This window comes from Hippocampus bargibanti, linkage group LG08, assembly GCF_051943395.1.
Source record: "Hippocampus bargibanti isolate YZ-2025 linkage group LG08, ASM5194339v1, whole genome shotgun sequence".
Lineage (NCBI taxonomy): Eukaryota > Metazoa > Chordata > Actinopteri > Syngnathiformes > Syngnathidae > Hippocampus > Hippocampus bargibanti.
Window position 1 is genome coordinate 20,453,032 of NC_142741.1, and position 11,841 is coordinate 20,464,872.

Consider the following 11,841-nt stretch of genomic DNA (forward strand, 5'->3'; position numbering starts at 1 on the left):
CGTTGGTTGTCCTTTAAGGACACTTTACAGGTGAGCAGCGGCAGCCACACGCAATAAGCATCAATACGTTTTAATATTCACTTGCAGTAATGCAATGTAACGATGAAAAGGTTTCTTCAGCCGTCATCTGTACTTCTTTGAAGGTGTCGGACGTTTCGCTTCTTATCCAAGAAACTTCGTCAGCAAACTATGTCTAGTTTGCTTTCTTGGATAAGAAGCGAAACGTCCGACACCTTCAAAGAAGTACAGATGACGGATGAAGAAAGCTTTTCATCGATGGACCACGCCTGTACGACTGAGAGCTTACACAGACGTAATGCAATGTAAAAAAATTGAAACTATACAAACAGCTGTTTGTATAGTTTCAACAATTTCTAAATAAAAGTAATGATTTTTTTCATGTACATACCTAGGAAGTTGGGTCAGTATGTGGTGGCTGCAGATGATCGGTGGGTGTGTGTTTTCGACGAAAGCTGGAGGCGGCTGGGCTGTGACATTCCCGGCAGAGGAGAGAGGACAGTGGCCTGGGAGAACATTGCCGTTTCTATTTCAAGTGCTCGACGACATAGGTTGATAGACAATACTTACACGCAAATTAAAATGTGATTATTTTACTTGAACTTTTCGTGATATTTCTTTGTTTCTGTGTATTCTGTGTAGCCCGGACCTGAGCAGGTCTCAGAGTAAAGTGCTGGAATGTTTGGAGTGTATCCCGCACCATGTGGATGCAGTCACTACCACAAATTATGACAACATACGAAAATACCTCACAAAGGTGTTTTAATTGTGTACATGGTGTACTTATGAACCTGTGCTTTTTATTTTAATTTTTCTGACATGTTTTTTTGTGTTCATTATAGGCATGTGACACCCCTTTCCACCCTCTGGGCTGGCTAGTGGAGACGCTAGTGACCGTCTACAGGATGACCTACCTGGGTGTGGAGTCAAACCACAGGCTGCTCAGGGAAGCTGTGAAGGAGGTTCAAGCCTACATCAAACACTTTTACTCCATTGTCAGGTAGTTCAGTTACTTATCGTATTTAGTCCCTCATCTGCTCTAGAATCTTTTTTTTTCGATTTTTCATGTTTCTTTGGGTCGAGACAGACACATTGAACGTTTCTTCTTTCCTTCGTTTTTTTTTGTTCTATCATAAAGCAGTGGTTCTGAAAGTGTGGTATGCGGGCTCCCTCTAGTGGTGGAAATATATTAACAATTCATGAAGCTTGTCAATCGACCAGTCGATTACCACTTACTATCTGTCGATCGCATGACAAGGGGATGTGACATTGTCATGAACTGACGTTAAATAAATGAAGTTTAGTTATTTTGAAAAGAAAAAAAACCTAGATGACAGCTTATCAGCCATCGCTTCACTTGATTGATACTTCAGACAACCAATCACAACATCTGACTATTAGGTACACTGTACATTCTCAAACAACAGCCCCGAGCGTTGCAAAGTTAACAAGCTAGTCGTTTGTTCCAGCCTCATTTTTCGGCCGTTTCTTTACTTTTAGACGCAAGATAGGGTATAGAAATGAGTCGAGGAGCGGGTCAGAAGAAAATAAGTATCACTTTCATACGAAATAGGAGTAGGCCTTTTTTTCATGATGACATTTTCAAAGTGTCTTTGACTCATCTGCCAGTTATCAGAGTGAACTTGCGTAATGGCAAATATTGTACATAATTATGTTGTGTTGTGCAGCATATGCAGTTATAAATCAACATAAGTTGCCAGAATCCTCAATGTATTTCTCAATAAATATAATTGGTAGATCATTTTGACTCGGTCAAAATGATGCTGAAAAAGTGTGAGCACCCCTGGAGTACACGATATTTCAATACTGGTCAATTGTAATTAACATTGAAATACAATACATTTCTGTTCAGGCTTTTAGAAGACTTTGCTTTCAAATATTTACAGAGGGGCAATCACTATTACAGTTTATGTTTTAAGTCATCTTTATTGAATCCATATATGCATTTGATATTATTTGTTATTGTTATTAATGTTCAAACTGGCTGTACTTCTACATTGACTTGCATGAATATATCTTCTTCTTTTCCTTTCGGCTTTTCCTCTTCATGGGTCGCCACCGCGAATCAGTGTCTTCCGTCTAACCCGGTTTTCTGCACCCTCTTCTCTCACACCAGCTACCTTCATGTCCTCTTTGACAACATCCATAAACCTCCTCTTAGGTCTTCCTCTCTGTCTCCTACCTGGCAGTTCAAGGTTGAGCATCCTTCTTCCGATATAGTCATTCCCTCTCCTCTGGACATATCCAAACCATCTCAGTCTGGCCTCTCTGACTTTCTGTCCAAAGCCTCTAATATGTGTTGTCCCTCTAACGTACTCATTCCTGATCCTATCCAACCTGGTCACTCCCAAAGAAAACATCAACATCTTCAGTTCTGCTACCTCCAGCTCTGCTTCCTGTCTTTTCTTCAGTGGCACTGTCTCCAGTTCAAACATCACGGCTGGTCTCACCAACGTTTTATACGCTTCTCCTTTCATCCTAACTGAAACCCTTCTATCACACATCACACCTGACATTTTTCTCTGACCATTCCACCCTGCCTGGACATGCTTCTTCACCTCTTTTCCACACTCTCCATTGCTCTGGACAGTGGACCCCAGGTACTTAAAATCCTCCACCTTCTTTATCTCTTCTCCCTGTAACATCACTCTTGCACTTGGATCCCTCTCCTTCACACACATATATTCCGTCTTGCTGCGACTGATCTTCATTCCTCTCCTTTCCAGGGCAAACCTCCAGCTCTCTAGTTTCTCCCCCATCCGTTTCCTGCTGTCGCTACAGATCACAATGTCATCTGCAAACGTCATGGTCCAAGGTGATTCTTGTCTGACATCGTCTGTCAGGCTGTCCATCACCATAGCAAATAAGAAGGGGCTCAGAGCTGACCCCTAGTGGAGTTCCACCTCCACCTTGAATTCCTCCGTCACACAGACAACACACTTCACAAATGTCTTACAGTCATGATACATGTCTTGCACTGCTCTGACATACTTTTCTGTGACTCCAGACTTCCTCACGCAATACCGCAGCTCTTCTCTGAGCACCCTTTTATACGCTTTCTCCAGATATACAAAGACACAGTGCAATTCCTTCTGACCTTCTCCGTACTTCTCAAACTTGCATTAATATTGAGTATAATATGCATTTGGGCATTCTACACTACTGTCATTTTTTTAGTCATAATGACGGATGAGGTTTCATGTTGGCAGCAGTTTGAGCTTGGATCATATTGATTGGCTTGATTTCCTTTGAGCCTCACACAACTGCTTTTTTTGCACTTGACATCGTTCACTGTTCATCATAACACTGCTTCTACATTTCAGATTCCTGTTTCCTGGTTTACCAGAAGATGGCAGCGTTCTACCAGATACACCCGTTTCTCCGTGTAGAATCAGATACAGCTCATATTCCGAAGAGCCAAGGTGTGTGTTCATGATGTCTGAGAACGAACGCAGGCACATATCAGTGTGTCAGCTGATTCAAGAAATACATAAATCCAAACGTTTTTCATTTAGACGCTAATGTGTTGTCCAAATGGATTAATTGCTAAGAAGTTTGCAGCTAAAGAAGAGTCGCTGTGTTACGTCGCGGCATGCTTTCTGACACGTTTGTGCAAAGCCATGACTCCCGGTTCTCTTCCCTCAGCTTTGTCTCTGTAGTGAGCTGCTCCACTCTGCTCCTCCCACTGCTGCTTCCTCAACTCTATCAACCGCTCTTCATGTTGTACTGCCTCCAAGACGAACAGCAGGAGGCGCAGTACTGGGAGCGCATCATCCGACTCAACAAGCAGCCTGACCAGTCCCTGCTCAGTTTCCTGGGGGTTCGGCAGTGAGTGATTAGCTCTAAAGGACAACCGATACCACTTGTATGTTTCCTAACTGACATCAGAAAAACTTTTATAGCATCTAAAATACCCAAAACACGCAGGCTGATATTGTTCGTCAAATACAAAACACCAATAAAAATTAACTGACTTAATATGTGCTAAAACTGCAACAAATTGAGCTGTGAATTGGGGATTTTCAGAAAGTCCCGCCCCCAGTTCGTGACGTCACACCAAGACGTCTTGCCTTGCTCGAGAATCAAAACAATGACTTCAGATTCGGAGAAGATGCTTTCTTGTTACTCATACAGTTATGAATATGATTCAAATAGTTCTGAAGAGGATAGCATAAATGTTTGCAATCGATTAAAGAAGTTATTCCGTGTCATTTTGAGGCATCTGGACAGAAATATAGCACCCAGAAAATGCAGAAGATGGCACCAAAGCTCCGTTGGAAATGGGCTGATTTGTCTGCTGGTTTTTCTTCTAATTTCGCCATCAACACAGATCAACAAGAAGTTTTCAGACCAAACAAAGTACCGCAAAATGCATTGAGGTGATGAAAGGACTGCTACAATGTGTCCTTTCTCGGTCAGGGGCGTTCCCTCCGTGACGTGACGTCAGGAATCGTCACCAACTCAAAACAAGACTTCCTGAATATTCAGCGCGAGTCTTAAAACGTAAAATATAGCTATATGCGGTGGAATCTTTGTAAAATACACTCAGTAAAAGTCATTTGAAGCCATTTTACAAATTATGGACACAACTTGCCCGGAGGCGTCGGTTGTCCTTTAAGTCACAGAATGAACTTGTGGTTTCCGACTCTGATAAAAATACGTACTCTACCTTTATAACTGCTGTAAAATGAATATATACTAAAAAGGGAACATTGTTGTTTACAAGTGCCTTGGTTAGGTAAAGACAAAGGGTATGAAACAGAAAACAAACCTGAAAACGCCACTTGACTCCTCTCAGCTTCCGAAGACAAGGAAGTGCCATTTCATCCTGTAACATTCATTATGAGCAGATATTTTTTTTTTGTAATTTACACAAATCTGATGGTTTTCTTAGGGGGAGCTGGACTTATTTTTGCCTAGTGTAATCGCCCCTAATCATGGACTAATGAAATAGTTTTGTATTTTGAACAAATCAGTTTTCAAACAGCCTTTTGGGACGGATAATGATCGAAAACCGAGGTATGACTTGATATTGTTTTTATTTATAATCACCCGTTGTTATTGTTTGTTTGCTTTCCAGTATTTCCTGTTACTGTAAAAAAATGCTTTTGAATACATATATTGTTCGTAATTCTGTAATTTTTTAATGTCGCAAAGGGCTGACAGGATTTAAACTAGATGAAAGTGTCATGATAATACACATATTGGCTAAATTAACTGATGTTACATTTCTTTTATTGGATCTTATTAGCAGGGCGCGTCCACGCAGTGAGTTATGTGTTGTGTGATTGTCTTTTTCGTAATAACCTACAGAAAGTTCTGGCCGAAGTGGATGTCTGTTCTTGGGGAGAAAAAAGAGGTCAGTTGGTTGTCTTGAGGCAAATTCACTATTTTTGTTTTCTTTATCACAAGTATTTGTCTTTCTTAAATGAGTCCGTCTGCGGACACCCTTGCTGTGTACACAAACATGAAACCTTGGACTCTGTGACTCCTCCGGAACAGATTGTGTCCAGCAGTAAAGACGTCAGCTTTGGTAGCGCAGTCGAGTCTCTCCAACAAATCAGGTAGCTTTTATTTGCCCATTAAATGGGGCAAATATTCATATCAAATGATGCTAATTGGTACTTTATGTCCCCTAACACATTCGCAGCACCACATTCACTCCCTCGGATAAACTCCTGGTCATCCAGAACACTTTTGAAGAGTTGACCCAGGAAATCAAACCCATGCAGGACAATGACTTCCTGTGGTGTATGGACGACCTGCTCCCTCTCTTCCTCTACATTGTGCTCAGGGCGAGGTATAGACACACGCACGCACACACTCACAGTATGCCTCGGTATTGCTTGGTGCGTTTTTTCATTATCAGATACTGTAATGCCCTTTCGTGTGGGCATGGAGATCCACAGTGGCCGATGCACTGTCAGCCATTAACTCATTCACTGCCAGACGATGTGCAAAAATGAGTCCACTCCAATGCCAGGGTTTTTGTCATTGTCACTCAAATTGCAGGACCTGCCCAATATTGAGTTTTAAGACTACATAAACATTCAATACAGCGTTCAAAACCTTAGATTATATTCTTTCATCAGAATAAAAGAGTTAATTCCGAAGTTTTCTGGAGTTATCTGAGCTTGAAATGGGGGCGGCTGTACAAAATACAATATACAGTAAAGTCTCGTTATATCGATATTCTCGGGAGTCGGGAAAAACGTCGATATAACAGTACTATCAATATATCCGTCATGCGCCAAACTGCATTAAAAGGGTTGGGGGGCAATACGTAAATGGGGATCTTTGATATGGCATGTAATTTTATCATTGGGTTCATGGATTGCGTATCTAGCATGCTTTTTTTGTACAGTAGTGAAGTGAAAAATAAACTTGTGCATAAAATAAAAACGTCTTTACACATTTTTAATGACTATTTCCTTTCAAAAATGCAACCAATGCAAAATCCTCACGTTATTCTATACACACGAAACCACGAACGCCAGCATGTACAAACATGAAAAACAGTGTTGCAAGCGATAAAGATATCTGAATACAACACAATTAAATAAATGGATGGAAAACAAAAACTGCAACGTTTAAATTACACTTACGTTAATGAAATATTCTGCGGCACGTCGAACTCTTTCGCGATGGAGGATTTGCTGCTTGTTGGATTCTCCTCGACAGCCACTATTGCCTTGTACTTCGTTCCGAGGTCACAATTCTTACGTTTCCCCATGGTTGAAATTGGTGTTGAACAACAGTACTGTATATAAGCTCTGCTACGGCTTTTTTATTGTGCTCGCGTATGACAGTTCAAAACATGTCTGCTATTGGTCACGTGCCCAAGTCACGTGACCAACAGCGCGACCGCTACAGATTTCGATAATGGTGGTACTGTATAGAAACCCCTACGCAAATATCAATTCACCTTAAAATGCTTTTGTATCGATATAAATATAGCAAAAGGGCCGGCGGGAGATGAAAAAGAGCACCGTAGTAACCGGATTATCGTAATAACCATGACTCGCACTAAACGGAACTAATTATGCATAAAAAGACTAGAAATTCGGCCGGGAAATGAAAATAGTATCGTAATAAGCAGTATTATCAATAGAACCGATATCGATATAACGAGACTTTACTGTATACTGTACATATTGATTTATATAGTGTTTTAACAACTGTAACAAAGCACTAACATGGACAAAAGGTAAATGCTGCCCCTTGTGGAAGGGAAAAACATTGCCAGAAGTCTGACCAGTGCTTTATCTGCGCCACTCGCAAGAAAAACAAAAACCCGAACAAATTTGGGATTGGCGCTACATGTCACACTTTTCAATTCTTGAATACATTTGGGAATGGCAGTTAATGATTTAATTGGATGGGGACAAAAATGTGTGAATATTTTTTTAAAGAAAAGGTGAGATTTGCTGTCTGCATTTTCTGGAAAAAAAGAGAAAATATGAGCAGTACACATGACTATACTTATTGTATGTTCTTTCTTTTATATTCCAATTTTCTGTGGTTTGTTTTGGGGTTGGCCAACCAGCTCAATGGTGCTTTTAGCACCACTTCCCTTTCCGCCACAAGGAAACCAATTTGAATCGGCGGTGAATGTAACTTTTGTGAAATTTCCTGCGGCTCACCTCTCAACACAAAAAAAAATATGCCAAGTGAAGTCTCGTTTGTTGTAAAACTGCAGAGCTAAGTTACCTGGATCTCACGGCGCGACTTTACACCACTCATTTTCTTTATGAGAAACGTAACAAAGTGTGGTGTTTTTAAAAGGGGGGCTGGAACATATTAAGCGGTATGTGATAATTTTAGTACGTCAATCTGTAAAATGTTCATTTTACCACTGAATTCTGTTGTTTAGAATCAGAAACTTGGGAGCTGAAGTGAGTTTGATCGAAGACTTGATGGATCCAAACATTCAGCATGGAGAGCTGGGACTCATGTTCACCACTTTGAAGGTGAGGAATCGCCACTTCTTTTTGTTCTACTGATCTGGAAGTAGCATTCTCAATTTAGTGTTAAGGTTTTAGTCTTTACATTTGCTTAAAGGACAACCGACACCTTCCGACAAGTTGTGTCCATAATTTGTAAAATGGCTTCAAATGACTTCTAATGAGTGTATTTTACAAAGATTCCACTGCATATAGCTATATTTTACGTTTTAAGACTCACGCTGAATATTCAGGAAGTCTTGTTTTTGAGTTGGTGACGATTCCTAACGTCACGTCACGGAAGGAACGCCCCTGACCGAGAAAGGACACACAATACATTTGTGGTACTTTGTTTGGTCTGAAAACTTCGTGTTGATCCGTGTTGATGGCGAAATTAGAAGGAAAACACATACATAACGCAATGGTGAATCGTTGTGTGTTGCACCGAGACTACTATTTGATATTCACTGACACAAATTCCCAGGAGATAAATCAGCCTATTTCCACTGAGCTTTGTCGCCATCTTCTGCATTTTTTGGGTGCTACATTTCTGTCCTGACGGCTCGAATTGATACGGGAACACTTCTTTAATCGATTTCAAACATGTATGCTTTCCTCTTCAGAACTATTTGAATTATATTCATAACTAGATGAGTAACAAGAAAGCATCTTCTCTGAATCTGAAGCCATTATTTTGATTCTCGAGCAAGGCAAAACGTCTTGGCGTGACACCACGAACAACCTTCTGAAACTGGCCACTTCGGGGTTCAATTTGAAGTAGTTTTTAGACACTTTAAGTCATTTTTATTGGTGTTTTGCATTTGACTAAAAATATCATCCTGTGTGTTTTTGGTATTTTAGATGCTATAAAAGTTTTTCTTATGTCAGTTCGGAAACAAAAATGTTGTGTCGGTTGTCCTTTAATGGTTATGCAGAAGACTGCACGGTTGCTTTTGAAACTTTTCTCTCGCAAGGCAAAAGCTTTAAGCACAACTCAATGCAAACATTTTGTTTTATGGATGTGCTACTCAAGTCTCAACTCAGTGCCCTGATTAATATTGCATTTGTGAAATAATTTAATCAATATGAGAGCGCTACTATCTTGTCTTGTATTGCCCTCTGCTGGTGACGACTGAAACTGATGTCTAAGTGCCCCCAAAAAAAACAGATGTCGCCCAAGCTCAATGTTGTGGGAAAATAGTGTTTCTGCTCCATCTTGGTGTCATAATACTGTGCTCAAGTTAGAGAACGACGTTTAAAATAGTGCTTTGGGACTACTCACAGCATCGATAAGCATTTATCAACCTGTAAAATAATCTTAGAATGGCTACTTGGTTCTTTAATTTCACATTGGATGAATGGGCGAGGATGGATTTAAAAATATGCATAGTAAGTTTGATGTCCATATGTGTGGCAGGCGTGCTACATGCAGATCCAGCTGGAGTCGCCGATTTAGCGCTGAGCAGGATTGACTGAAGCCCCACTTGAAGCTACCAGTCTGTCCTTCCATCGCTCCTACTAACAAGTGCGTTTCTACACTTCTCACTGGAATTTCTCAACTGTCATTCATTTGTAAAACAATGAGATCCGATTGTAGTTATTGTAGGATCACCCACACGCACAAATGCCTCAGGGATTTCAAGTACGGATACCGCAATATGCACGTACTGGTGTTACATTCCCGATTGTATTTTTTGGGGGGGGGTTTGGTTACTATTGGCTTTTTGTGGATATTGTAGCAGGTTTTTTCAAGCATTTCACCGGTGGCTAGCTGGATATTAATTTCTGCTCAGCTCATAAAGTATATTGCGAAATACTATATCGCCGCTGTTGGGCAGAATTTTTGCATGTCCATATTACTACTTTAAAAAAACAACTAAAAACATTTTTTTTTATTTCGATTAACATAAACATCACATTACCCTAATATCATGTTTAATTGCTGAGTTCATTCTTCAAAGTTATGATGCTGTCATCGATTTGGTCATCCTCCGAAAGGCTTTCTCAAAGGATTTTAGAACCACATGTAATGCATAAAAGGGGACCAGGGATGGAAATTAATCTACACGCCGTTAACTTTGTGGCTGACCAGTTTCTCGGAGCACGAATCATTATCACTTCCCCTTTTTAACACCTCAAAGATATTGAAACATATTTCAATCGATTGCCCAAAAGAAAATCACCCAGACTTTCAATCTTGAGGCAATCTAAGGCCGTACGGTTCTCACACAGTGAAAGAGGTAGAGTTGAATTCAATAGATTTCTTTCCAAGCTATTTTCACGACTTAAATCTGCTTCATGAAAAAAAACATACATATAACAGATGACATGGGCACAGACCAATCCTATAAATTTATGATAAAATATTCAACTGACCATATTTGAGCATGCATGTTTTCCATCCAACAGCGATGACGTATTTGTAGGTGCATCATCAAATTGATTTCAGTTGTTCATTTCACAAAAGGGAAAACTTTTCTTAAAGATTCAATCAACACAAAATTGGAACACGTCATTTCTTTTGAAACAATATTTTTAATGTAATATTGTAATTCCTTGAGCTGGTGAATTTTTGAGTTGCACATTTTGGATGAAACTACTGAAATGGTCTTTTTTGCAGTCAAATTTATGGACACGCTTCCTTGGTGGCTAAGCAGCGCTTAAAGCTATGTGTTTAAAAAGGGAACTTTTTCATGCATTATCACCGCCTTTCGGGTTTTAATTAATGATGATTCTATTCGATGTGGGTCGAACACATTTCATGCAATTCGGTTGCGTTGTTTTGTGCGTGGTAGCCTTTGTTGCTCTCAGATCATGAACTGGTCATGTGCTTATGCAAATGAACAAAATCTAGTAGCACTTTTTCTTTGCTCCTTACTATGTGCAATTCCAAGTGTTTGACATTTCAGGGGCATCAAGTGTCGAATGTCTTGTTGCTCGTGTTATGTTGTATCTTTACATTTCCGCACTTTATTTTTCCAAGGGGGGAGTGAGGGAGTCAATGTAAATGAATGCACAATCATAAATGCACAGTTATGTATCGCACCTATCATGCGCACCCCCACAATTGAAATCTTTCTAAATTTTAAATCACAATTTAAATCATAATATTTCAAATGTGTTTGACAAAATTCATGCCTCTGAATATTTTTAGCATGTTTACATCGAAAATTTAATTGACGACAACAATCATTTTTGGTTAAAGAAATAAAGCATAACTTGTATTTGTCAAAACATTAACAATGAAAACAAATATTGTATACTTAAGATTCTTCCTGATTAAAAAACACATTTAACAATGTACAGTATTTGTAATATTGCTAAATACAATGCATCTTTATTTATACAAGCACACCGTTTTAAAATATCACGTGTGGCTTTTGATTGACCCCTGAATTTCATTAATTATTTTTTTTTTGTTTTTGTTCTCCTTTTTGTTTACTTGTTTATTTTGTGAGATAAAAATTAATTTACACAGTCAATTATTTAATGACTGAATTTTCTATTTTCTGACTGGATTTAACAGTTGACGAAAACCGCCGATCAACCACCTGTAGAAATATGAATGTTACAAAAGAAACAATAACCATGTTTTTTCATGTTGAAATTAGATGGAAATTGTCATCCTGGAAAAAAAGACGTTTATATTTACAGTGATTTTCAAAGTGTGCTATGTGGACCACAAATGGATTATTGTATTAAAGGTTCAACCTGTTCATCAAGTTTGTGTCTTCAGCATCCGGTGACTATAGAGTGTCTTTGAGTGTTTTGAAAGGCGCTTATTAATGAAATGTATTATTATTATTATTATTATTAAAAATCATCTACCCTATAGGTAGTCGGGTGGTCAGCACGACAA

At 39.3% G+C, this 11,841-nt stretch overlaps 1 protein-coding gene across 4 annotated transcripts in view; it reads left to right on the forward strand.

The window, feature by feature from the left end:
- LOC148894756 (alsin-like) overlaps positions 1–11,811 on the forward strand; it is a 29,266-nt gene extending 17,455 nt beyond the window's left edge. For 2 of the 4 annotated variants that reach the window (XM_089002530.1, XM_089002532.1), the window contains 10 exons: positions 414–569; positions 661–775; positions 861–1,018; positions 3,363–3,461; positions 3,685–3,867; positions 5,353–5,398; positions 5,542–5,603; positions 5,690–5,839; positions 7,913–8,009; positions 9,400–11,811. In XM_089002530.1, the coding sequence (XP_088858656.1) occupies positions 414–569; positions 661–775; positions 861–1,018; positions 3,363–3,461; positions 3,685–3,867; positions 5,353–5,398; positions 5,542–5,603; positions 5,690–5,839; positions 7,913–8,009; positions 9,400–9,438 (1,105 nt within the window). In that variant the 3' untranslated portion in view covers positions 9,439–11,811. Of the gene's footprint in view, positions 1–413; positions 570–660; positions 776–860; positions 1,019–3,362; positions 3,462–3,684; positions 3,905–5,352; positions 5,399–5,541; positions 5,604–5,689; positions 5,840–7,912; positions 8,010–9,399 lie in introns of those variants that run through there. The other 2 variants (XR_016115762.1, XR_016115763.1) reach the window with 2 other exon arrangements.
- Positions 11,812–11,841: the final 30 nt, after the last annotated feature.